General features: G+C 45.6%; 2 protein-coding genes across 2 annotated transcripts; both read left to right on the top strand.

Moving 5' to 3' along the window:
* The first annotated feature begins 290 nt into the window (after positions 1-290).
* ABHD16A (abhydrolase domain containing 16A, phospholipase) lies at positions 291-17,659 on the top strand. Its single transcript, XM_036769210.1, has 20 exons — positions 291-511; positions 1,722-1,778; positions 2,593-2,659; positions 2,876-2,962; positions 4,152-4,237; positions 10,179-10,252; positions 10,515-10,637; positions 11,151-11,265; positions 11,372-11,473; positions 13,542-13,605; positions 14,253-14,302; positions 14,794-14,917; positions 15,701-15,805; positions 16,289-16,352; positions 16,466-16,522; positions 16,626-16,688; positions 16,770-16,846; positions 16,935-17,033; positions 17,168-17,214; positions 17,339-17,659. Exons 1-20 carry the CDS (start codon positions 380-382, stop codon positions 17,420-17,422), a joined length of 1,677 nt encoding a protein of 558 aa, XP_036625105.1. The 5' UTR covers positions 291-379; the 3' UTR covers positions 17,423-17,659.
* A 7,280-nt stretch (positions 17,660-24,939) lies between these two features.
* LY6G5B (lymphocyte antigen 6 family member G5B) lies at positions 24,940-26,259 on the top strand. The gene is made up of 3 exons (XM_036766259.1): positions 24,940-24,991; positions 25,117-25,251; positions 25,877-26,259. The coding sequence occupies exons 1-3, from the start codon at positions 24,940-24,942 to the stop codon at positions 26,257-26,259; spliced, it is 570 nt and encodes a 189-aa protein (XP_036622154.1).
* Positions 26,260-26,986: the final 727 nt, after the last annotated feature.

Raw genomic sequence — 26,986 nt, 5'->3', positions numbered from 1 at the left:
TGTATCCTTCCCAGCTCCTGGTACAACTCCCAGCACACTGCCCGGCTTATTGTAAACTTTGTATCCACCACAGCGCCTGTAAAGTGCCCTGCACAGGGCCCAGCTTAATACTTTCTTGGCTGAATTTGAATAGCCCAAGTCCTGACAGCCTGGTCCAGTCTTCCCTAAAGCCTCTCTCCCTATTAGTCTGCCATACCAAGAAAGACCAGGAGGTGCTAAATACTTCCCAGAACTGATAAATAAGTCCCGGCTGCACGTTTAAGGGGAACGCCAGCACTTTACGTGATGACGTAAGGGAGCACGCACCACCCAAGAGGCTAGAGGGAAGGCGGGGCGACTTGGGGGGGGGGGGGAACCAGCAGCGGCTGGAGCCGGGGCGATGGCGAAGCTCCTGAGCTGCGTCTTAGGCCCCCGCCTCTACCGGGTCTATCGAGAGAGGGACTCGGGGAGGACCCAATCTAGCGTTTCTGGGACTCCGGCTGCCATACCCACCTCTCCGGCTGGCTCCTGGGTGAGTCCTTTTCTTCTTCTCCCCCAGCTGGACTCATGGTACGGCCCAAACCCGTTGCTGCTTTAGCACCCCGGAAGCACCCATAGTTGGAATTAGGGGGAGCGTAGTAACCTGCCTATTTCCCCACAAATACTGCGCACCTAGGTCTTTCCGGTGTAACTTAACGTGCTTGTGGGTGTGAGCCTTTTTTCCTTTCTCTCCATCCATCCACTCACTCCTCTCTCCTGTTTCTCATTTATCTCGTTTGTCTTTTTTATTTACCGCCCCCCTCCTCCCTCTTCCCTCTGTTCTCCAGTACAACACCCCACCCCACCCGGCTGTGTTGTCATGGTTCATGCCAGACCCCAGGTGCTGCCAGGAAGCCCCTGGAAGGGTGTGTTTAGAATTGGGAAACGGAATGGGGTGCTTGGGGGGGGTGGCTGCCATAAAACTCAGTATGTCTCGGCTCGAGCTGTCGCTTTGTCCTGTTCTGTTTTCATGTGTGCTTTCCCTTTATTTGGCCCTTTTACTTTAGTTCTCCAAATGACTTCCCATCAACTTATCGGTACCATCCCACCCCTCCCCCGGCAGTGATGGTTCTATCCAGTGTGTGTGTGTTGGGGGGGGTGGGGGTGGGGGGTGGCACTCAGCTGGACACGGAGAGACCCACAGGGCAAGTCTATTTTCAGAAGGGGGAGAGGTTTTATATCTACTCCCTAATTATGTCCACTCTTACAGACTCCCCGGTCTCTTTTTCTGATCTCACCCACATTTTCAGGCTTTCCCAGTTAATTCTTACTTCATAAAAGACCCTCACTTTCTCCTGTCATGGTGTCTTCTCTTTACCCTTTAGTCTGCACTTTCTCATTCGGCCCTCCCAGCTCTCTGGTTCCCTAGGCTCCATTCCCTAGAAGAGAGTTGTGAAAGGGGACAAAAGTCATTGATGGCTTTCTTCTGTAGTCTTAATTCCTTGGATTTTTCCTGGGGTAAGGGTTGGAGAGGGACACAGAGAGAGAGACAGAGGAGCCAGAACCGAGATCTTGAGGTGATCCTCTCTGGGGGCAAGGAGACCCACTTCTGGAGTCTTTTGCCTGGGGGTCCAAAGGGGAGTGGAGCTCCTATTCGGGTGGGATGGTAGAATAGTGGGAGCTCAGGCCCTAAAAGGAGGTGGGATGGATTGGGGTTGGGGTAAGGCGGTAGAAAAGGGACCCTGACTGGGCTGTTTTTGCAGGAGTCCTATTATCAGCCCAGGGCCCTGGAGAAACATGCTGACAGCATCCTGGCTTTGGTAAGTTGGTCCTCTTCACTCTTACTTCCCCAGACCCAGTCGTTTTTTATGTTCCACTTCCCTGTTTAGAAGACTGATTAAGTTCTGAGCAAACGGTTTTGAGCCTCAGCTGAGGAGTTCTTCCTACCCTTATGGTATACCATACAGCTTCCTCTGGGACAGTATGGATCATGAGAAAAACATGTTTACTTTTGGGTACTGAGTACTACAGTCTCCATAGACCTATCTTCTAAAGCAGCTGAGCTTCCTTTGCTTCAGTGACAGCACTTCTCTCCACTAGGGTTCCCATGTCAACATCTATACTGTCATTTGGGGACCAGAATGTACCAAGTAGCAATGATGGAAAACATCCAAAAAAATTGTACAAAAAGAGGGACTGTGCCTTTTAAGTTTGAGCAGATCATATTCTTGAGGCTGTCGGACTTGGGGAAATGCATTTCCTCCCCAGTGCAGTTCTCTATCCCTACCCTTTTTTTTTTTCCCCACATGTATCCCTTTTAATTTTCCTTTCTCCCCATTCTTTGACTTCCCTGTATGGTAGATTGCACAGTATCTTCTAAGCTTCCATTACCATTTTTAATCAGTCTAGGAAGAGTGCATTTTGGCAGAATGGAACATTCTAACTTTCTAATATATAAAGCTCACTCCTCAACCTTCTCCCCCTGATGTGGTTGTTCCAACCTGCTTTTCCTGGCAGTATGGGATGCCTCATTTTCTCCAGATTGGTCAAAATCCAGTGTTGGAAATGGGGGAGCAGTCAAAACAAAGCAAAAGAAAAAATCTGATTGTTTATTTGTCCATTTTTCTACTGTAGGCCTCAGTCCTCTGGTCCATCTCTTATTATTCCTCCCCCTTGGCTTTCTTCTACTTGTACAGGAAAGGTCAGTGTGGGGTTAAATGGTTGGTTGGGGTTTGGGGTGGTATAGATGTTGATTCAGTTGAGAAGCTTGTTTCAGGAGAAGGGTCCCCATTCTGTTAATAGGCATAGCCAGTGCTCCCCGGAATGGTCAGCAAGTGCCCCAAATTAGCCATAGGTTAGAGGGGGAGGAGCAATGGATGAAGGCAGAGCTTGAACTCAGCTCTTTTTCTCTTCTCAGGTTACTTGTGTATGTCAAAGGTGGTGCCGTTTTCTCACTACGCTGGGACATTGCTACTGCTTCTAGCAGGTGTGGCCTGTCTTCGAGGTGAGTGGTCCAAAAATAGGCATATTCAGTATGCAGATATTTATTCATTAGCACCTGTGCTAGACTTTGTGGGGAGGGGAGGGCAGGGGAGATGCAGATAAGCACAAGGTAAGATCCTTCCTTCATGTAGAGTTTTGTTGGGGAGATAAAACACAGATGAATGAATGAAAAGATAGTTAATAGTAAAAGGTGGCTTGTGATAAATGAGTGTATAGGTGATGAATATATCATTTAGAGATTGTAACTAAAGATTCCCAGAAAAGGTAGAGTTTGAGTTGGACATTGAAGAGTGGAAAGAATCTATGTAAGTGGAAAGATGGAGGAGGACATTAGAGTTCCTGGAAAAAATATGAGCTGAGCATGGAGGTAGGCTAGCAAACGATAAATTTAGGAGACGATGAGGACACTAGTTTGATTTAAGTGTTTTTAGGGAAATGGTGTGAAACAAGACCTGGAAAGGTAGATTGGGACCAGATTAGAGAAGGCCCTGAAAGCCCAGATTGGAATTTATTCAGTAGACTAGGTAATAATGAAAATGATGCTTTATGAAGATTAATGTGATAGATTACAGAGGCATAAGATTACTTAGGAGATTGTCATAATGATCCTGGGATGAGGTGATGGATTCGAATTAGGGTTGTGGAAAAGCAGGGAGTGCAAAGGAAGAGATGGATGAAAGTGAGAGGCGTTTCCAAGGGAGGATGGATAAGAGAGTGTGTGTGTGTGTGTGTGTGTGTGTGTGAGTGTGATAAAGAGGCATCGGAGACTTTTTGATACTGGCAGCTAGGATAGCAGTAATCTCATTAACAGAATAGGGAAACCTAATTTTTTAGTAGTCAAGTTGAGAAAGAAATTTGACAGTGAAAGGAAGAAGAAAACTAACATCAGGAGTCGGGCCACATGAATTGTTAAGATAGGGGAGGCCAGAGCATGTGGAGAGGGAGAAGTTGAAGAATCCAGGAAGAAGGAAGCACTTGAGGGTACATGATCTCTAAAGAACTGGAAGGTGAGATAAGGTCAGCTCCTCTTATTTTCCTATGAAGCAAGGCTTTTGTCCTGAAATTCTTGGTTTCCATGCAATACCTTTCTGCTTTGGCTTTCTCTCTTTATAGCCTCATCTCCCATCCGCAAAATCCACACATCTTATCTCCTAGACTAACAGATTTTTTTGGTACATTCTCCCATTCAGGCATTGGCCGTTGGACCAACCCTCACTACATCCAGTTCATCACCATTTTGGAAGAGACTCATAGGAATAACTCCCCAGAGAATAAGGTATGGTCCTAGGTGACACATAAGGGTAGAGTAGAGCAAAGTTAGAGCTAGAAGAGACTTTTAGAGATCATCTAATTCATTTTGTAGATTAGAGAACTTACTAGACCCAGAGGGACTAAGGGACTTACCCAAGGTCACACAGCTAGTGAAAAGCAGAGCTAGGATTCAAACCCATGTTCTCTAACTTCAAATACATTGCTTTTTCTGTTATACCATGATGCTGGAATGGCACAATCCAATAGATAGCTGTCTGTCTCATTCTTCCCCTCACTTTTTCTATAATGGGTGCCTGCCCACCCTCCCTCCTTTCTCCCTTCCTTCCTTCTCCCCCTCCCCCTTTTCCCTTCCTCAGCTCTCTCATCTCTTTTTTGTGCCCAGACTGGAAGTACAGCAGCCACTAATAGGCTCAATCCTATTACTGAAATGGAAGCTTGGCTCTGACCTGGCTCACTTTACCCTTCTTTAGGTATCATGCAACCCTACCCCCTACCTGATGGTGGCTGTCTATCAATCATTCTATCAGCTACTGTAGTTCAGAACTGGCAAGATCAAGAGATCCATAAGCCCAGTTTCCCAAGTACTGGAGATTACAGGCTTACCACAACTACAGACTCATTGTCTCTCTTTTTTAACAGTTTAATTCTCTTTTCCTTTTTTTCTTTCCTTTCTTTTTAAATTTTGAGAGCCGGATTTTCTTCCTTCCTCTCACCCACTCCCACGCCAACTGAGAAGGCAAACAATATGATATATTTCCATATTAGCCACATTTTTTTTAAAAAGCAAGAAAAAAGTGAGAAAATTATCCTGCAATTTGCACTCCCAAGGTCTCTCTCTGGAGGTGGATGGGTTGGGATCATCTTGGATTATTTTATTGATCAGAATGGCCAAGTCTTTCACAGTTGATCATTACAACATTACTGTTACTGTGCATAATCATCTCCCAGTTTTCACTTTACTTTGTATCAGTTCATATAAGTCTTTCAAGGTTTTTCTGAAACCATCCTGATTATTTCTTATAGCACAATTTCATCCTAATCATATACTACAACTTGTTCAGCCATTCCCCAGTTGATGGGCATCCCCTCAATTTCCAATTCTTTGCCGCACAAAAATTGTTGCTATTCATATTTTTGTACATATAGGTCCTTTTTCTTTGATCCCTTTGGTATTGCAGAGTCAAAGGGTATGCTTAATTTTATAGCCCACTGGGCACAGTTCCAAATTGTTCTCCAGGGTGGTTGGATCAGTTCACAACTCCACTAACAGCTAGTTGATGTACCTGTTTTTCCTTCATCCCCTCCAGTATTTGTCATTTCTGATGGGATTAAGGTGGTACCTTGGAGTTGTTTTAATTTGCATTTCTCTAGTCAGTAGTGATTTAGAACATTTTTTTCATATGAGAGCTTTAATTTTTTTTTTCTTTTGAAAACTGCCTGTTTATATCCTTTGACCATTTATCAATTGGGGAATGGCTCTTATTTTTCTAAATTTGACTTAGTTCTACATTTGATATATATTTGAGAAATGAAGCCTTTATCAGAGAAACTTGTTCTAAAAATTTTTGATATTCATTGTCACCTTTTAGTATAATGCAGTTTCCTTGATTATCTCTTTTGATTAGGTCTCTCTTTGCATTTGCTTTCTCTGAGATCATGATTACTACCTCTGCCTTTTTTGCTTCAGCCGAAGCATATCTGCTCCAGCCCTTTATTTTAGCTCTCTATGTGTCTTTCTGTTTCAAGTGTTTTCTCTTGTAAACAACTTATTGTTGGATTCTTGTTTCTAATTCATTCTGCTATCTGCTTTCATTTCATGGGTGAATTCATCTCATTCACAGTTATGATTTCTAACTGTGTATTTCCTTCCATCCCATTAACTTCTGTTTCTTCTCCTTTCTTTTTGTTCTGTTCTTCCTCAAAAGTCTATTCTGCTTCTAACCATTGTCTCCTTTAATCCTTCTTCCCTTTTATGCTCCACCCCTTTCTTTCATCCCCATCCCCTTTTATTTCCCTATTGGGTAAGTTACATTTTTATATACAACTGAGTGTGTGTGTGTGTGTGTGTGCGTGCGCGCGCGCATGCGCGTGCATGTGTGCATATACATACATCTATATATATGTATACACACACACACACATACATTCTTTCCTCTTTTAACCAATTCCATGTGAAATTCAAGCATTGCCTGCCTCTCCAGTCCCCCATTTTCCCTTCCATTGTAAAAGCTCTTCCTTGCATGCTTGTTTTATGTGAGAAAATTTTACCCATTCTAGCTTTCCCTTCTCCTTCCTTCCAGTGCATCCCTGTTTCTTCCTCCTTCCTTCATCTTTTTGGAGATCATCCCAACATTATCAACTCATATCCTTGCCCTCTGTCTATGTAATCTCCTTTTAACTGTCCTAATATGATAAAGTTCTTAGGAGTTACATGTATCACCTTCCCATATAGGAATGTAAACAGTTTAATTTAGAGTCCTTTTATGATTACTCTTTCATGTTTAACTTGTTATGCTTCTCTTTAGCCTTCTATTTGAGTATCAGATTTTCTATTTCTATTTTCTTCCTCTGGTCTTTTCATCAGGAATGCTTGAAAATCCTGTATTTCATTAAGCATCTATTTTTTTCCCTTGAAGGATTATACTGTTTTGCTAGGTAGGTTATTCTTGGTTGTAAATCTAGCTCCTTTGCCTTCCAGAATATCATCTTCTAATTCTTTTATTCCTTTAACCTATCTTGTGTTATCCTGATTGTGGCTCCATGATATTTGAATTGTTTCTTTCTGGCTGCTTGAAGTATTTTCTCTTTAATCTGGAGCTCTGGAATTTGGCTATACTGTTCCTTTATGTTCATTTTAGGAATTTTTTCAAGAGGTGAATCTGAATCTAAGATATCAGGGCAGTTTTCTTTGATTATGTTCTTGAACTATGATATCTAGGCTCTTTCTTTGATCATAGCTTTCAGGTAATCCAGGAATTCTCAAATTCTCTCTCTTGGGTCTGCCTTCCAGGTCAATTGTTTTTTCTGGTGAGATAGCCCACATTTTCTTCTATTTTTTCATTCTTTTGACTTTGCTTTATTGTTTTTGATGTCTTATGGAGTCATTAGCTTCCACTTCCCCAGTTCTTATTTTTAAGACTCATTTACTCTTGAGAACTTTTTCCCTTTTCACCACATCTGATTCTTCAGTGAGCTTCTGTACCTCCTTTTCCATTTGACCTATTCTGCTTTTTAAGGAGTTATTCTCTTCATTGGATCTTTTTTTTTTTTTTTGCTTTCTGGCAGGGCAATTAGGGTTAAGTGACTTGCCCAAGGTCACACAGCTAGTAAGTATGTCAAGTGTCTGAGGCTGGATTTGAACTCAGGTTCTCCTGACTCCAGGGCTGGTGCTCTACTCACTGTGCCACTAGCTGCCCCTGTTCATTGGATTTTTGGGCCTCTTTCATCATCGGGCCAATTGTTTTTTAAGGTGTTCTTTTCTTCAGTATTTTTTGTGCCTCTTTTACCAAGCTGCTAATTCTCTTGTCGTAATTTCCTTGCATCACTCTCAGTTCTTTTCCCAGTTTTTCTTCTACTACTCTTATCTATTTCTTCAACTTCCCAAGCATTTCTGTTGTTTTGGGGTCCAATGTCATTCTTATTGATCTGGGGTCAAATGAGCACTTTTCTTTGAGGCTTTGTAGTTTCAATGTTGTTTCCTTCTGAGTCTATGTCTTGGTCTTCCTTGCCACCATAGTAACTTTTTATGGTCAAATTTTTTGTTGTTGTTTGCTCATTTTCCCAGCCTATTTCTTGACTTTGAACTTTATGTTAAAGTTGGACTTTGCTTACCTGGGGTTGGGGAGGAACTTTCCCAAGCTTCATGCTTTTTCATGCTGCTAATTGAGAGCTAGTCCTGGAGGTCTGCAAGTTTTTGGTGCTTCCAAGGTGATGTGATGGGGGGAGAAGTATAGTTGCTGCACACCTGGTCTTTACCCAGGAAGGGTCCCTGGTCCCTTGCAGCCACAAGTGCTCATGCTCTCTTTGCATTGGAACTGAGACCAGAGTCCCTGCTCCCTTATGAGTAACTCTCAGTGCTCCTCTCTACACTGGAACTGCAAACCCCTGTGTATGAGCAACAGAATTGCCAGCCAGTGCCAGCAAAGGGTCCCTTGTAATCTCTTTCTGACCAGTTGTCCAGCCCTCTTAGGGTCTCTGGGCTGAGAGGTTACAAAGCTGCTACTGCTGTAGTGTGTGTGGGCTCTGGACAGGCCTCACAGACTTCTCCTGTTGACCTCTTAAATTTTCTTAGGCTGGAAAAATGTTTCACCCAGACCTTTTTGGTTGGCTCTGCTGTTCCAAGATTTGATTTGAGGTGTTATTTTAAAATTGTTCGGAGGGGAATATTGGGAAAGTTCAGCCGGCTGGCTGCCCCTAATCAGTCATCTTAGCTCTGCCAGACTCATTTACTCTTGAGAACTTTTTCCTTTTCACCACATCTGATGAAACCTTCCTCCAGGAAAATCTTCCCCTCCTTATCAAGTTAATAGTGGAATGTTCCATAGGAGAGAGTTTTATCTCTCTTTTGTGGAATATATGTATCAGGATGATTTTGTCCAAGAAGCAAAACCTAATATGTATGCAATACCATTTGACTTTGTAGTCAGTGTAGGGAGACAAGAACATAAGTCATAGCTTATGTCCTCAAGGACCTAATAAAGGGGTTGGGGACAAGACACATGCTTAAAACAGATACTAGTTTGAGGTGGTTTATGAGTTACATACCACAGCTGGGCACTATGTCCTATAAATATACATTGTAGGGAGATATCAGTGATGGCAGGGAGAGTGAAAGCTTCATGATGGTGTCAGGCAGGGGACTTGAGATGAGCCCAAATTGAAATTTACTAGTGCACAAAATTACCCTAGTTCCTCACCCTTTTCCTTAGGCTAGGAGTTCCCAAACTGTTAATGATAGATCATGAAAACATTTGCTACCAGCACATTCCACCTTTTACTGTGTTGAAAATCTGACTATTAACTGCCATGCTTACACTCTTCCAGGGGTGTAGTTTCTTGAAAACCCCCTTCTTTTGCTCTTTTTCCACATGGCCATCACAGACACATACTGGTGGTTCAGGAAAATTGGAGTGAGTTCCTCATTGGGGAAATACTGGAAATTCTTTTCCTGCCCTCTTAAACCACTAGGGCAGTCACCTCTTCTTCAGGCTGTCCATTCTTAGAAAATGGAAGGTGTCCTTGCTATTCCTCCCCATCACATGCATTGGAATAGTTCTCAATCAATTAATCATAAGTATTTATGCACCTCCAGTTTGCAAGACTGTATGCCAGGTGCTATAGACACGATACAAAGGCAAAAATGATAGAGTTCCTTCCTTCATGGAGCTTACTTCTAATGGGAGACAACATGCAAATAAGAATATATGAGATATGCAAAATAGATAAAAGGGAAATTGTTTTGGTGGGAGAGGGAAAGATACTAACAGCTAGTAGGTTAGGGAAGACATCCTGTAGAAGCTGTCACTTAAGCAGTTTGGAAGGAAAGAAGTAACTTTCAGAGGTGGAGGTTAGGTGGGAGTATATTTCAAGCATGGGGAAATCAAGGTACAGATTGGAGAGACAGTGTAATGCGTGAGGAACATCAAGAAAAATGATTTGTCCAGAGTCCTGAGAGTGTGGGAAACAGTGCATATAATCAGTTGGAAAGGTAGATTTAAAAGTTCACCAGAAGAGCTGATATCTGATCTCAGAGGCAGTAGAGTTATTCGAGTTTGTTATTGAGTAGAGGTAGTCTCATACAGTCAGACGGAGGGTGGTTTGAGGGGAGGGAATGGTAGTGAGTCTGGTTTTGCCATGAGTTGGAGATACGTGATATCCAACTTAGAGAGTATTAATGATGGGCATACTTATTATCTTCCCTTTTTTTCCTCCCCTGAAAACAACAGAAGCAACTGTCTGCTTACAATTTTGACTTTAAGAGCTGGCCTATTGACTTCCACTGGGAGGAACCCAGCAGCCGGTGAGTCACCTACTCTCCTTTCCCTTGCTTTACGCATGTCTGCCCTACCTCTTAGGGATTCAGCCATCTTTTCCTTACATATCTCTGTCCTCTGTATCCCTCCTCCCTTGTCCCCCAACTCCTCTTTTTCCCTTCCCCCTGTCTCTCAGTCACATATTAGCATATCCCTTTCTCAGACACCATTTCCGTCAGTGACTCAGGCATCTTAGTCCTTGGTTTCAACCTTGTTTGGTGTCTTCCCTGTCATGTCTCCCGCCTTCAGGAAGGATTCCAAGCGTGGTCTCGCCCACAAAGGTGTATCTCTGCTTCGAACTGAACCACTACATCGGGGGACAGCTGATAATTTCCTCAACCGGGTTAAGAAGCTTCCCTGTCAGATTGCCAGGTGAGTATTGGGGGGTAGGCTTCTCTGTGGAGGAAGAAACATGGGATCATAAAATTTAGAGATCTAGCTCAGTTCTCTCATTTTATGTGTATGGGGCAGACTGCTGGGAGTTTAATTACTCCCTAGTTTTCAAACAGGCCTATGTAGTGAGAGGAACTTCTCAAGTTCTGATAAGTCTGCTGATTGGTCTCGGGGAAGACAGATAATCCTAGACTATATGATTGTTTGGTGAGTGTGCTGAAAAGCCCAGTCATTGATGGGAAGGGTGGGACTTTGGGTTTTTGAGGAGGGATGCTTTTTGGGGATTACTTAGGGTTTCCATTTGGTGTTAGAAGGATGCTAGCAGGATATGGTTTTTGATAGTACTGGTTGCTTTGCCAGGCTAAGCTTTTTGAAATTGTTTCATGGAGGGTAACGGCTTACTAATATTTAGGAGTTGTGTTCAGAATCAGGGGTTCTGAGTGCTTCCTGAAGAATTAACCCCACACATGCCCCCTCTGTATTTCCTCATAGTTTTTTGGTGGCACATACTCTGGGGCGCCGGATGCTGTACCCTGGTTCTGTGTATCTGCTCCAGAAGGCCCTCATGCCCATGCTGCTGCAGGGCCAGGCTCGGCTAGTAGAAGAGGTGAGGCACTCTTGACCAGCCCCTTCCTCCTGAGCAGTTCTCTAGCCTCACTGGCTTATCTCACTGGCATCTCTGGACTTAACATATTTTCCCCTTTGTCTTTCAGTTTAATGGTCGACGAGCCAAACTGGTGGCCTGTGATGGTAATGAGATTGATACCATGTTCATTGACCGGAGAGGCATGCCAGAGCCTCAGGGACAGAAGCTGGTGAGTTGCACTTGGGGAATGGGTGCTGGTCCAATTGTGGACTTGAAGCTAGGGAGACTTGAGTTCTGATCCATCTCCAGAATTGATGTATGACTATAGACAAGTCACTTAATCTCTCTGGCTTTTAGTTTCTTCATCTATAAAATAAGGAGTCTGGACTTGATCTTATTCAAATCTCTGGTTCTGGTTCTTTTTTTTTTTTTTTTGGAGGGGGGAAAGGCAGGGCAGTTGGGGTTAAGAGACTTGCCCAAGGTTACACAGCTACTAAGTGTGTCAAGTGTCTGAGGCCGGATTTGAACTCAGGTCCTCCTGACTCCAGGGCCGGTGCTCTACTCACCCTGGTTCTGGTTCTAATCAGTTATAACAAGCGCAACCCTCAGAGAGAAGCGAAGGGAAATAGATTTCTCCTTTGCCTCTGCCTTTCTTTCCAAACCCTACCCTGACCAAAGAGTTCTTGATGTGGATGAATGTTATCTGCAAGGTCCAGAAAGTTATCTTGGGGAACAGCGTGGTGTGAATGGAAGTTGGTAGATCTGGGTTCTTTTATGGCTTCAGTTTTACTGTGTGATGTTAGATGGGTACCTTAATCCTTCTAGGCTTTAGTTTCCCTAACTGCAAAACGGACTGGTGGAACTTAATCATTTCTAAGGTCCCCTCCAATTCTAAATGTACAATCCCATGATTCTAGAATTATATTGTAGTGGGACATTAATTATCTGGAGTCTAGCAAATATGTCCTGGGCAACCAACTCATTAATAGTTGCTGGGGATAAGAGAGGCAGTAGAAGATACAAATGATCCCTGGCCTTGAAGAGCTTAAGAGTCTCCAAATTCTGGACACACACAAATAAAAACCACTAGAGAACAAAAGCATAAATGTATTCCTTTGTTTTTGAAAGTGGGGCTTCGTCCCCTGCCAGAGCTAGAAGTATAATGGTCACTATTGGGCCCAATCCCACTGCCAAATGGCATGGGAGCTTTATTCTGCTTTGCTTTCAACCTGGGCTGGTTTTTAGACAGCTTGGTGGTTCCTCTATTACCTTACCACCCCCCCACCACATAATGATGTCAAATTGACAATTTAGATGGCACAGTGGATAGAGCACTGGACCTGAAGTCAGGAAGACCTGAGTTCGAATCAGCGTTAGACACTTAGTTGTGTGACCTTGGGAAGTCACTTAAGTGCCTCCTCTGTAAATGAGGATAATAAAAGAGCTCCTCCCTCACAGGATCAAATGAGATAATATTTGTAAAGTGCTTTGCAAACCTTAAAGAACTATATAAATGCTAGTTGCTGTTATAAATAGTATGACCATCACCAATTTTAATTATTGCTTAATACAGACACCTGATGGGTACGGCATACAGTAGCTCAGAACTTTCTAGGTCAAAGGATTCACCAGCCTCAACTTCCCCAATAGCAGTTTGCGCCACTTTCCTTGGTCCAAAAGCATAAATATTTTGTAGACTGTCAGAGCTGGAAAGGATTTTGTATCCCGTTTAGCACAAGAGAGGAAGCATGCCCAGAGGTGAGGTCACACAGCTAATCCAGCCTCGTTTTCTTGCCACGACCCTCCACTGGCCAAGTCGTTCTACAGTGTAATTCAAACGATATATTTCGTGGTAAAGAAATATAAAACAAGCCAGTGGTCTGCTTCGGACTAGGATTAGTCAGGGAGTGCTTATGGGAAGAGTTGAATCCCTTGGCTGGATCCTGAGAAAGAATGATTCCTACCAGTGAAACAGGCAGCAGGAGTGAACCCATGGGATCTTTGTATATAAGAAGACCTTGGGGAGGAAAATCAATCCAGAGCTATCTTTAGAATTGTAGCCTTTAACAAAAGGTTCCTCCCTGGGACCAAGGGGACATGTGAATCTGTTTTCATCTTATTTTGGGGCACTATATATGGTCATTAGCCTTTTTAAAGGAGAACTCCAATGTGGTCTTCTTGTTCCCCTTCCAAAGAGTCCAGTCTGTCACTGCAGTGGACCCTTAGCTATGCCCCTCTCCTGGTTTAGGAGCGCTAGGGGAAATATCTCACCCAGACACGATTCCTCCCTTCCTTAGGTGATCTGCTGTGAGGGGAATGCTGGATTCTATGAGGTTGGCTGCCTTTCCACTCCTCTGGAAGGTGAGACCTCTGAATTGTCCTTTTGTCATCTGTATTCCTTTTTGTCCTTTGGTCTAATCCAACCAACCCCTTTCCTTCTCAGTTCATATTGCTACCTTCTTCTTTTGTGTACGTCCCTTTTTGTTACCTTCTCACACCCCCTTGGTAAGATTCCTGTCTCCCATCTGTCACCCTCCCTTAGCCTCCCTTTTGGTATAATTTCTATCTCCTCTCCTCTGATAACATATCCCTCACCTTGGTATAAATGTACTCCTAACTATCCCTTTCTTGATATTCCCCTCACCACAGTGCCCCTCTGTTAGGTAAGTGCCTCTGAGGAACTCTGAAGTGGGGGGAGGTATTAAGTAGTTCATTTCATCTGTCCCCAGCTCCCCTTCTCTTTCCTCCCTGCCCCTTCCTAGCCCTTGATACGATCTGCCCACCTAGGGTTAGAATGTGTTGGAAGTATTCATCTCCAAATTTGGGAGTGTTTAGAGCTCTCTGATAAGTTTTTGCTATACTTCCCTTATCTCCCTTCCTTTCTCCCAAGAAGGTGTTCATTCCTTTGTGATTTTCAGATTATGAGATCTCAGGATTCTAAGATCACTGAGCTCAGATCACTGTCTTCCTCCCTCTCCATCCCTTTTCCCCCCAACCCTGTATTACAGCCGGATATTCGGTCCTGGGTTGGAATCATCCTGGCTTTGCTGGCAGCACGGTGAGAGCCTCTCTTTAGTCTTCTGCCTCTCCATTCTCAGGCTGGTGGAATAAATTTCCATTCTCCCCTGGGAGAGGGAGGTTGTGGACTTCTGTACTATCTCACCTTGCCCTGGACTTGCCCTTTCTATAATCTCCCCACCTAATTGGGTTTGCCTGGGAAGTCCAATTGTTGGGAGGTGGGGACTGTGGAGATGCAAATTTGGGGCTTTTTTCAACTTTTACACATCTGTATATCAGATTGGAAATATCTGTCCCATGGGAGAGAATATCATTAATTAATCAACCAGTGGTTAATAAGGGCTTGTCTTGAGGAGAGCTCCCTTTTCCACCATCTTCTTTTTCTACCTCTGTGATCCGATCCACTTTTCCTTTCAGTAGGAGGCTCTGGGCATATTTTCTCTGGTTTGGGAGTTGTAGTGAGAAAAGTCGGAGGTGTATATACAGCCTCTAGTGCTGCGGTGGCATTTAACCTTTACCTTGCTCCTGTAGGGAGTCCCATTCCCTCAGAATGAAGCCAATGCCATGGATGTGGTGATCCAGTTTGCTATCCACCGCCTCAATTTCCAGCCGCAGGACATCGTGCTCTATGCCTGGTCCATTGGAGGTTTTACTGGTACACGCCTCCCCATGTCCTGATGTAGCGTAGCCTTTGCTGCTTTCTATCCCTACTCAAGGTGGACACCCTGAGCTTTCTCACTTTTCTGCTCACCTACTCCTCAGCTAATGTCTCCTCATGGAGCATAGGAAGTTAGAGTGGAAAGGACAATGAATATCATTTTTCTAGTCCCAGCTTTTCATTTGACAGAAGAGGAAACCAAATTCTGGAGCAGAGGACATGACTTGCTTAAGATTTCACAGCTGGGAAAGGGGGGGTGGTGTGGGTGAGTAGGAAACTAAGCAAGGAGGGAGACTTTCTCCCAGCTTTGGGCTCAGAATTGAGCTATGGTTTGGGGACAAGGATAGAGGGGGTTGGATGAGTGACCGGTGAGGCTAGAAAGATATGTTAGACCCACATTCCCATACTTCTCACTACTGTCTTTTATCCCCATTATTTTATGACTTTGCTCACTCAGACTATCACTGAGATAGGGAAGAAACCCTAGGAGAAGAAGAACAGGACCTAGGAATGAGGAGGTCCTTGTGCTCTTATGCATGTAAACTTAATGATGAAGATAACCTTAATTTCTGAAATGGGTCATTTCCCCCCCCCACACTTTCTCCTGAAATAATATGTCTTGGGTAATTAAAATAGGAGGCTAGGAGTGGAGAGAGAGAGAGAGACCGAGAGCCTAAATTAAATGGGTGGCATGGAGTATGGCACCGAAGGGATGGGCTTTGGGAGGAATGAGAAGGCTCCGGTTTCTCTCCTGATTGTGCCTCCTCTTCCCTCATCCAGCCACGTGGGCCGCAATGTCCTACCCAGATGTCAGTGCTGTGGTACTAGATGCCTCCTTTGATGACCTGGTGCCCTTGGCCCTAAAGGTCATGCCTGACAGCTGGAGTAAGTGGGGACCCATGGAGAGGTGTGGGGAGAATGGGGGGACTTTGGATGGGGGTACTGCTGTAGGGTTGCTGACATACAGGGCAATACAGTGCCCAAGGAGGACCCTGAGAATTCTATGATTCTGTCTTCATATATGGGGTCCTCTTCTGAGTCCTCATCAAGATACGGCAATAGAGTCCTCCCTTCAGCAGGTCCTGCCAAGCTGAACAAGTGTGACTTGGTCACACCGTATCGTTGTTCAAGGGCCTTTACCAGAAGATTAGCTGTTGGGTGATTTTTTTGGCCACAGCAGACTCATGAAGGTCATGTACCATGGCATGAAGGGGTTGGGATCTGGCTCGGTGGAATCATGAATTCATGGATTCCTGTAGTATGGTGGAAATCTCCACATCCCTTACTTGTGTGGGCACAAGGCTGCTGTCATAGAGGGGTAGTATGAGATATTCCTGTAACTTTAACAACTTCCTTCCCCTGTCCCAGGGACCCTTGTGACTCGAACAGTGAGACAGCACCTGAATCTGAACAACGCTGAGCAGCTGTGCAGGTGAAGGAGAAGCCCAAGAAGGGCCTTAGGGCTCGTGGGGCTAAAAGGGGAGAGGAGACTGTTGTTTTCGTTTTGGTCTCTGATTCCATGGACCGGTGCTCTTGGTTCTCCAGGTACCACGGACCAGTGCTCCTGATCCGCCGAACCAAGGATGAGATCATCACCACGACGTGAGTCATGAGATCAGCCTACGTCCTCTGTTTGCTCCCCTTTTCCCCAGCCCTGCTTCTCAGGGAATCCTGGAATTTGTACTCCTCTTCCTCTCGTACCCAGGGTCCCTGATGATATCATGTCCAACCGTGGCAATAACCTTCTGCTGAAACTTCTGCAGCACCGGTGAGAGGTGGGAAGAAGCTTTGAAAGTAAGAGTGGGGAAGGGACGGGGAAGGGTCTTGACTCCAACCCTTTGTTTCTTAGGTACCCCAAGATCATGGGAGAGGAGAGTCTTCGAGTGGTGAGGCAGTGGTTGGAGGCTTCCTCCCAGCTGGAGGAAGGTGAGAGGGAGGGGCTGGGAGGAGGGCTGAGGTGGCTTCTGGTGAAGCTGTGGCTCTGACTGTCTTTCCTTATCAACCCCTGCCCTAGCCTCTGTGTATAGCCGCTGGGAAGTGGATGAGGATTGGTGTGTGTCTGTTCTCCGATCCTACCAGACAGAACATGGGGGTGACTTCCCCTGGAGTGTTGGTAAGGCCTGGGGACTTGGGAGGTCTGTATGGGTTCTGGATGGGAGTAAGATTTAAGAGAGGAGGGGAGGAGCTCTGGGGCTAAAATGACGGGTTGGGAGGTGTACTTTATCTGAATGATTCCTTTCTCTTCAGGTGATGACATTAGTGCAGATGGGCAGCGGCAGCTCGCCTTGTTTCTGGTGAGTTTTGTTTGGGTCTAGGTAGGAGAAGACCCTTGGGCAGAGGAGGAGAATCTTTCAAATGCTTCTTCTGCTCTTGGGCCTATGTCTTAATGTTTTTTCATCTTATCTGGCTGTCTTTCAGGCTCGGAAACACTTACACAACTTTGAGGCCTCCCACTGTACTCCACTTCCTCCTCATGAGTTCCAGATACCCTGGAAGCTCTAGAAGAGCCCGAAATGGGGGGGCGGGCATAGTGAGTGGGGAATCCCCTCCTCGGTGATACTTCATGTTCACGTTGTGGTTTTTGTTTTGGGGGAATAGAGGGATTGTCCATCCTCCTTTTTCCCCATCCCCCTTCCCCAGCACGACTCCTGCTCCGCCCCCCCATCTCTCTGCATTCTCGTTCCCACCCCTTTAAATGATCGCAGTTTATTCATAATAATAAAAAGTATTTTTTCTATCTGGCTGACTGATTTTGTGATGGTGAAAGGGTTTAAGGTCAGGAAGCCCAGGGATGGAGATGGGAGATTGGGCCTTAGGGATGACCCTTCTCTCTTCAACCAGCATGATCTCCTTTGTCCTTTGGAGCTTATACTCTTGAGAATGTCTGCCTCTTACTCCTCTACCAACATCCAGTTCATCGCTGTCAGTCCCACCCCTTCCTTCTCTGTTCCCATGGTCCTCATTACCTTTTGCCTAGATCATTGTACCTTCCTCCCACCTTGTCTCTCTATCTCTGGTCTCTTCCTACGCCATACCGCCTCCAGATTTATCATTGCTTCCTGTTATCTGATCGAATTTCTATTTCTTGGACTAGCCCCAGAGGCCCCAGCATTGACTCCTCCCCCCAGGTGAGCATCTCTCTTTGAGCTGTGGGCTACCAGCTCCCTTCTCTTTGCTCGGTTTCCTCTCAGGAAGTCTTTCCTGATTGCCAGTAGAATATCCTTTTCTTGGTTTACTCTCAGCCTTCCCTTAGTTTGCATAGTGTTTCGTACTTAGACGTAGGTTCTAGCTGCTTTCTGTGAGTCTGGTCTCTAGGAAAATTTAAATTCTTTGAATGTGGGTACTGTGCTTATAATGAAAGCTCCCCAAGCTTGGATCTCTTTCCTTCACCTTAGTTTTCTGTGGCTATGTGGCTTGTGGCTATGTGGATTGGCACCTCCAATCCTAGTGCCTAGGATAAGACTACAACCAAAGGTGGTTCATGCTTAGATTGGTGAGGGGCTAAATGCCGCAGTACCAAACAGGAACTGGAATTGACAAACTGAATTAACCTACTCTGGAACAAATCCACCTTCAGCCAACATGAAGGACATTGAGCAATTTTGTGAAGCAAATAAGGTTCAGATTGGTGGGAATGTTGGGGTGGGACAGGACTCCCCAATATTTTTTAAATCCCACCATTTTCCAGATCCCAACTGGAGTTAACCCTTCTATATTCTGATAAGGATAATCCAGGGAGCAGCTCCTCCTTGAAAGTAAACAAAGTGATAGGGACCCAGACCCCCATTTAAGCCTTAGCTTACCACAGCAACTACTTTTGCCACACTTTTTTGGAGAGGGGAAGGTCAGGCAATTGGGGTTAAGTGACTTGCCCAGGGTCACATAGCTAATACATGTCAAATATCTGAGGTCACATTTGAACTCAGGTCCTCCTGACTCCAGGACCAGTGCTCTACTCACTGTGCCACCTAGCTGCCTTGTTTTCTACATTCTTAATCCTGTAATCCCCACTGCTCCCGGCCTAGCCCCTTGATGAAATGCAGGTCTCCACTTCCTTTTTTCTTTTCAAATGCATTTAAAAATGTTACTATCCAATTGCAATCCAACAAATCCAACACATTTTCTGTACAGAAATAAGTCAAGGACCTATGATTTCATCCACCGGCCCACATTTCAGCCCATCTCTAATCTAGAACCTTAGAGCCTTTCTTGAAGCTCTGAGAAGGGATTGTCCTTGACTTCAAGCCTAGGAATCTAGTCACTGCCAAGCTGCACTACTGTGATGTATACAGGACACTGTCACTGGAGTGAAGGAAGGTCAGCTCTAGTCAGCTGTGCCGATTACTTGTGTGATCTTAGATAAGCCTCTCAGCCTCACTGGCACTTTGATCATCTGTAAAAATGACATGTGTAAAGTAGGTAATCTCTAAGGTCTCTTTCAATTCTTTTAAGTGTATGGTTCCATAAAATTGAAGTAACAGTCTGTAAAATAAGCTTTAGGGCAGGTATGTAGTATTAACAAGCCAGTTCTAAATTTTAAGAATTGGACCCTAATGGTTTGGTTCGAGTATTTCCAGTGGTAACTGAAGTTTGGCTGCGGTATAGTTTGCCTTGTTAGTTATGTGACATTTTGACATTTCCAACATTCTAGAGTATTTTCAGAGACCTGGTTTTCTTCAAAGCACTGTCTTTCAAGTATTTTCTAGGTTCTTCTTACGAATTTACTTCTTTAGTATTTAAAGAAAAGTTCCACAAAAGAATCTTCACTTCTGGCTTTTTTAGTTTGTTTTAGGGAGCTTCTGCTTGCCTTTTCAATTTCTCCAAAATCTCTTCTGGAGTTGTGGATGCCAAAATCTTTACCACTTTTTCACGAGATTTACCACCCTTATCTAAGATAACGTCACTCTTCCTAAATTCCAGGATCTTGGAAAGATATCGACATAGTTCTGCATTAGCCTCCCCTTCTGATGGAGGTGCAGCAGTAGTCACACTTATGTTCTTAGTTGTCACATCTCCTTGGGCATCCCCTCGCCAGAAGTGAACCTGGCTGCCACCGCTACCTTGGCACCAACCCGGGCCCCATCAGCCCAGCAGCAGAGGTAGAGAGCATGGGCCCCTGGGTCTTCTCTGCCCAGAAAAAAAAAGGTCTACACTTTTCTCAGCCTCAAAAATTCATTTTTCTTGAATTAAGGCTAAGTTTACTCAAACTGAGACTTCTGCCCCTTCAGGAACCCAAATATTCTGTTTTTCTGGTTCCCAAACCTTGTGCCCTGTTTCTCTGGGCCACTTTTGTTTATACAGCGTTTGTGTTGAGAGGGTTTGGGGAAAGACAAAGTTGCTACTAGAATGGGGCCCCCTTTGTGTACATGAGGGAAGGGTTGAGATTTGGGAAGGGAGTGTCAAACACCTGGATCCTAGACTGCCTCCTTTCCTCTATGAAAGAAACACTCCCCTTCCACCTGATAAAGAGCAGCTGTGTTTGTCTACAGACACCCCACCCCCCACCCCCAGCACTGGCTCCTTCTCCCTTGCAAGTCCCCTGCTGGATATAGTAGACACCTGAAGGAGGCTCTTAAAAAAACTTGTCCAGCAATGCTGACTACATCTGCTAGGGCTCTCAGCTTTACAATGCTGGCCTGGGTGTAAGGGATGATCTGGGTTTTTGAGGTGAAAGAGAAAGGATAGGGGGATGAGAGGGAGGGAACAGAAGATTGGATGCAAAGGGATGTGTTAGATTGAGACACTAGGGGATGGGATGGGAAGAGGAAGCTAGTTTGGGGGAGGTAGGTATAGAGTACTGTTCAAGATTATGAGACCATAGGATTTAAAGCTGAAAGGGACATAACTAATCTATAGAATGGTTAACAGAAACAAAGAGGTTATACTCTAGCTCTGGGTGCTCTCCAACTCCAGATGGAGGAAAACCCAGAACTAGAGTTGGGGTGCACTTCCAGCACTTAGCCTAATACCTAGGACATGACTGATGCTTAAGTAGGGCTTGTTGGATTGGACTGGTTTGGAGAAGGCAGGTGGAAAGGAAGGACCAACAGATATACAGGTCCTAGGATTGAGGGTCTCTTTGCCTGGCCCAGGCTGTGCCTTTCGCTGTTCGACCTGTGAAGAGTGGATTCAGTTCTGGGCTGTGTGTTTGGGATGCAAAGTTGTTTCACACCCACTGGGGGAGCCTGCTTCATATGCTCTACTGTGATAGGTGAGTTCCAGTCAAGGAGTGAGATCTCTTCAAATAGTCTTCTGGAACCTGGTCCTTGGACCCCGATGAGTCTTAGCCTAGTCAACAATTCTTGATCCTCCTCTTCCCCTAGTTTTGGCCATCCTTCTCCAGGCTCCTCCTCCTCTGTCTCCACCCTCGGCTGCTTGCCCCCATACCCCCTTGCAGTGCCTGGGGTAGGCTTCCCAGTACGGATTGTATCATCCAACGCTGTCATTATGGTGACTGCTGCAGCACCCAGCTCCCTCACCCCCAGAGTGTCTCCAGACAGCCAGAAGATGGAGTGACCAAAGGACACTCCCTGCACCTAGAAGCCCCAACCCTGCCTTACCTTCCCATCCAGAGGAAGGAGAGACAGGACGAAGCCTTGACAAGTTACCAGTGGGATGGGATTCTGTTTTATAATATCTTGATTTCTCATAAAGTCACTAGCTTCCACTTGCTCCAATCTCATTTTTAAGGTGGTATTTTCTTCAGTGGTCTTCTGGACCTCCTTTTCCATTTGGCTAATTCTGCCTTTTAAGGCATTCTTCTCCTTGTTGGCTTTTTGGGGCTCTTTTGCCGTTTGGGTTAGTTTATTCTTTAAGGTGTTATTTTCTTCAGTATTTTTTTGGATCTCCTTTAGCAAGTTGTTGACTTGTTTTTCATGGTTTTCTTGCATCGCTCTCATTTCTCGTCCCAATTTTTCCTCTACTTCTCTTACTTGCTTTTCCAAATCCTTTTTGAGCTCTTCCATGGCCTGAGACCAATTCATATTTTTCTTGGAGGCTTTTGATGTAGGCTCTTTGACTTTGTTGACTTCTTCTGGTTGTATGTTTTGATCACCAAAAAAGGAATCTAGAGTTTGAGTCTGAGTTCGTTTTTGCTGCCTGTTCATGTTCCCAACCAACTACTTGACCCTTGAGTTTTTTGTCAGTCTATGACTGCTTGTAGAGAGTACTTTGTCCCAAGCTTTAGGGTCCAAGCACTGCTGTTTTCAGAGCTACTTCTACTCCACCATCACCACAGGCTATCACAGCAGTGCTCCTCCTCCCCCAAGAACCACCAACCAGGACCCCAATACAGATCCGAGCAGGGCACAGCAAGAGAACCTGCCTTTGTGCCCATGAAGCGCTCCTTGCACTCCTGCTCTGATCTGCTGCTAGATTTCTCCCACTGTGTGAGCCATGGACTCGGGAAGCAGCTGACACTGGAGCTCTGGAAGCAGCCTCAGGAGTTTCCTCCTGCAGCCACTGCCACCTCTGCACCACCTCCGCCACCCCCAGAGCTGGTGAGCAGGCCACTCTGAACTCTATTCCGCAGTTTCCCAATAACCTGCTTTTTGGCGTTTGTGGGTTGAGAAGTCTGATAACTGCCACAGCTTGATGATTCATCGCTCTAAGGCCTGTTTTGGCTGGCTGACTCCTGGTCTGGTCTGTCCTGACATGGCCCACACTGGGCTGGGCTCTGCTCCCAGCATCATGTGATAGACCCTTTCCAGCGACCATCCAGGCTCTCCTAGGCTGGAGACCTGTTTCCCTCTGCTATTTTATGGGTTCTGCAGCTCTAGAATTTGTTCAGAGCCATTTTTTACAGGTGTTTGGAGGGATTTGGGGGACAGCTTAAGCAAGTCCCTGCTTTCCAGCCACCATCTTGGCTCCACTGGGATGGGATTAACAGCTCCAAAGCTACACCTTCCCGAAAGAAGACCGTACTGCTGCCCAACACCAGTCCCCACCCACTAACACCAGTACCCTATCCACTGGTAGCATCAGGTAGTCCCCTCCAAATGCCAGCCTGCCTTGTAATATCAGGGACTTCCCTCCCAGGACCTCCTCTCCTCTAAATACAAAACCCACTGGGCTCCCTGTTTCCAGTCAAAGACTTCCTTATAGATTCTGTAGCAAGGCTACCACCACAAAGATCCCCTTGCATCTAGGCCTGTTGGTAGCAGTCAGTTTGGGCAGAGGCATGTTAGGGGGCTCTATGAGATAGCTTTCAAACTCAAATCCCCTGCCCACCCCTTCTTACTTCTCTTGTTCCCCCCTCTTCTAGTGCCTTGATTGCATTCATTTTGATCCGTCATCTTGCTAATTCTGATTCCTTTCTCTATATTTCATCCAACATTTACTGAGTTCCTACAATGTGCCAGACTCTTTTGTAACCTTTTCTCCCTCAACCCTGCTTTCTTCTGTCATTTTCTCTCCTCTCTGTCTCCCACCCAGTCAGCACTTCTTTTATAACTCCCTGACCTTGATGGGGTGCTAACTCCGAAGTCTTATTATCTATGAGATTTCTATCATAGCACTGAGCTCTGGAACTTCAACCTCTCCAAGCCCAAGCCTAGGCATGAGTGTTCGGGGATGGGGGTGGGAGAGGGGTAAGGAGAAGACGTGCACATTTTTAGAAGAGGGAGAACAATAATGCTTGGATCCCTGAAAAAAGAAAATTAGTGGTGGTGGACGTAATCAAGAATCCTCTGCGAAAACCTTGAGCAAAAACACGACTTTGGGATAGAGATTGAGACTGTGATAAAGGAACACAGTATAATTCAGAAATGATATTAGTGATTGTCTAGTCCAACTCTATTATTTTACAAAGAAAGAAACTGGGCCTCAGAGATCAGAGGGGCTTGGTCCTCGGGGGTCAAGTGGAATACTGGCAGAGCATGGACCAGCACCAAACCCAGCACACTTTCCATTTGCTGAACCAGTTCTTTTTCAAGGGAGGGACAAATTATACCAGATTATAAACTTCTTGAAGGAAGGCACCGTGTCTTTTTTAGTTTTAGAGTTTTTGTTTGTTTGCTTGTTGCTCATTGTGATGTTGTTTGTCCTTCGTTCTGGAAGCTAGCACCAAGACACGCTTAAGAGTTTGTAGGATGGATGGATGAAACGGATGGAAAGAGGCAGAGTCAGAGATGGAGGAAGACCTAAAGAGATAAAGTCCCAGAGCACAAAGATACCATGGAAGGGAAAGAAGCAGGTCACGTGGAGCATTCCACTGCCACCCTTGGTCACTATAGAGGTTCATGGGGATTCTGGGCACAGGCTTCATTGTAGTGTCACAGCGCCGACTGCTGGGGAAGGTGTAACTAGGTCATGCCAGACTGGCCCAACCAACCCTGAGTTGGATAGGCTTCTGGGGTCCTGGGCAGGAGTTTCTCCTGTGGCTTCCCAGGATGTCAGGAAATGGGGGCGACTTTGAAGGGCAAGCACTCGAGTGGGGAGAGCAGACTCACAGTTCCCGGAGTCCCAGGCTCGTGGTCGCTGAGTCCAAGCAGAGGCCAGGCCAGGACAATGATTTACTACTCATCCTTACTCCTCAGTCTTCTTCAGGTTGCAGGAGGGACTTAAAGAACTTGGCTGTAGGAACCCAGCTGAAGGAACTGAGCCTTGGGAGCCCAGTTGTGGGATCGATGCCCCACCCCCATATAGGTCCATGAAAATGAGACTCAGGAATGCTGCCTCCCCCGCATCTCTTGTATCACACACCTACCCCAAGTCCTGGGTTCTTAAACTACCACCATCACTGCCCCCACATTCATCCCCAGGAGCTGAGTGTCCTGTCCCTGGGTTCTGGTGGGTGAGAACACTCTGTCCCTCCTGGCATGTCTCCTGGACCTCACCCCCACAAGGGGGTGGGGGACATAACATCTAGTTGGTAGTGGCCCCAAAGATTCTGCTAGTCTCCAACCACTAGCTGGCCCAGAGCCTGCTTAGGTACAGATTGGATTGGATGAATTCTGAAGTCCCTTCCAAATCAAATTAGAATTTTAGGAACCACACTCCTTCCTGCCCCAACCCCCGAGATGAGGGGCAGAATGTTCATCGGTATTTTGGTCTTAGTGGGCTCTGCTGTAGGTAAGTTAGCAGAAGTTGGAGGGTGATGCATTTACTGGATAGTTGGGGAGAAAGGTGGGGAACTGGGGTATAGACGTGTCCTCTTGTGTTTCTTTGCTGCCTTGCCCCTCTTCCATTTTCCTTAGCTCTCCACCGGCCCTCCCATGCCCGGTTTTGTCATTTCTGTCTCCTGGAAGACCCATTTCTGGGCTGCTTAACTGGATCAGACAGGTGCATACCAAACAACAAAGGCCAGTGCATGGTGATTAACATTTATAATGGTGAGACCTCCCACCTCACCTCCCCCCCTCAGGAGAGGGAGAAGGGAGGGAGGAAGGAAGAACAGGGCCAAGTGTGGGGGGAGGAGGTGTCTTGCACATAGTAGGTTTCTCATGCAATGTTTATTGAATTGAGAAGGACTGTGGATCAGGAGGGGAGAATGAAGCCAGGCATTCTTTCACACACAGAGATGGGGAGCCCCTGGAGTTTGAGCTACAGAAAGAAGAGAGATTGCACTAGGGGAAACAGGACAGGGCTATATCCTTTCCATGCCAAAATATGTAATCTTCATCTGGGTTGGGATCAGGCCGGGATGGGGGATAAGTGGTCCCAGAGTCAGAGTAGGAAAACTTAAGACCAAAGAATATCAGAGCTGAAAAGAACCTCACAGACCATCTAATTCAACCTACTCATTGTACCTAGGAGAGCTGAAGAGGGAAAGTGACTTAGGGTCCTATAGGTCCAGATCTAGAATGCTTATCTCCTGATTCTCTGTCCAAGGCTATTTCCATTGCACCTGCAAGCAACATCCCATAGAAAACTGGGTTTATTTATCAAGGCTTTGGAGGCTGTGGGAGGTGAAGGGGAGCTCATCCCAGGGTTAAGCTTCTCTCCCCTTTCCCCCAGGTTCCAAGCTGAAATATATGGTCAGAGGCTGTGGGGAACACAGCTCCTTCCACTGCAAAGAGGTCCAAAATGGCTTCATTCTTTATTACTGGCTCAAGACCCAGTGCTGCCAATATGATTATTGTAATGCCTGGTTCCAGCCCCAGCTCCAGGGACCCCTCCCTGGGACCCCACTCCCAGAGGGGCCTCTGTCCTTGGCCCAGATCCAGCAGTTCTATGTGATGCTGAACTTCTCCCTCCCTCTGCCAGCCACAGGACAGCCAGAGGAAACTGGCCATCCAACCCCACCTCTGAATCTGAATCTGCCTGTGGAGCACCTTCACATCCTTTACCAGTCTTTCATCAAGGATGGCCTCCTGATCCTTCCCGAGGCTGAGCCATGAATGCCTGTCACAGCATCCCTTTCTCCCATGTGCCTCCTCACTAGAATGTCCCCTAGTATTTTCTTACCATTGTCCTTAATGATAATTATATCAATATATTGATCTCGAATGTTTTCAAATTGTTTCATTGTCATCTTAGTTAATCCTCACCACTGTAGGCTTACTGAGAAGCCAAGACTACCCTTCCGCAATATTTCCTGCACCCTTCCTCTTCTCTCCATTCCCAAAGCCTCTTATCTAAATGACAATAATAACTTCCTAATTGGTTGTCTCATCCTTCTCCAATCCATCCCTTATACAATTGCCAAAATAATCTTCCTAAAGCACAAATCTGATTGCATCGCTCCTCTACTCAAATATGGCAGCAATTCCCTATAACTTTTACAATAAAACGTAAATTTATCCAGACATTGAGGGTCCTTTACAATCTGGTTCCAAACAATCAATGGACCCCTCCCCACCAATGCCTGCTATAGGTACGATACTGCTAGGTTATGGGGACACAAACCAAAAATGCCTTTCATCTCAATTATACCTGGGAATGGGTAAGGGTGGGCTGATGATGATCGCATATACATAATCCAAGGCAGAGAGTGTGTTGTGGGGGTAACGATGAAGGGGGAGGCAGGGAGGAGTTGAGCAGAGATCCAAAAACATAGTCTAGGAATATTTGTGGAGGTAACGAATATTTTCAGTTGTTGGATGGGGGTGGGGGCAGGGGCAGTAG

This window comes from Trichosurus vulpecula, chromosome 7, assembly GCF_011100635.1.
Source record: "Trichosurus vulpecula isolate mTriVul1 chromosome 7, mTriVul1.pri, whole genome shotgun sequence".
Classification (NCBI taxonomy): domain Eukaryota; kingdom Metazoa; phylum Chordata; class Mammalia; order Diprotodontia; family Phalangeridae; genus Trichosurus; species Trichosurus vulpecula.
Note: the sequence above shows the minus strand (reverse complement) of the source record. Positions and strands in the feature narration are given on the sequence as shown.

Bases quoted from the DNA above. Each gene is read 5' to 3' on its own strand.
- ABHD16A (XM_036769210.1), top strand. From the start codon at position 380: ATGGCGAAGCTCCTGAGCTGCGTCTTAGGCCCCCGCCTCTACCGGGTC. The intron at 1,779-2,592 runs GTAAGTTGGTCC...TTTCTACTGTAG, and splicing joins CTGACAGCATCCTGGCTTTG to GCCTCAGTCCTCTGGTCCAT. The intron at 16,689-16,769 runs GTGAGAGGTGGG...TTTGTTTCTTAG, and splicing joins CTGAAACTTCTGCAGCACCG to GTACCCCAAGATCATGGGAG.
- LY6G5B (XM_036766259.1), top strand. From the start codon at position 24,940: ATGAGGGGCAGAATGTTCATCGGTATTTTGGTCTTAGTGGGCTCTGCT. The intron at 24,992-25,116 runs GTAAGTTAGCAG...CATTTTCCTTAG, and splicing joins CTTAGTGGGCTCTGCTGTAG to CTCTCCACCGGCCCTCCCAT. The intron at 25,252-25,876 runs GTGAGACCTCCC...CCTTTCCCCCAG, and splicing joins GGTGATTAACATTTATAATG to GTTCCAAGCTGAAATATATG.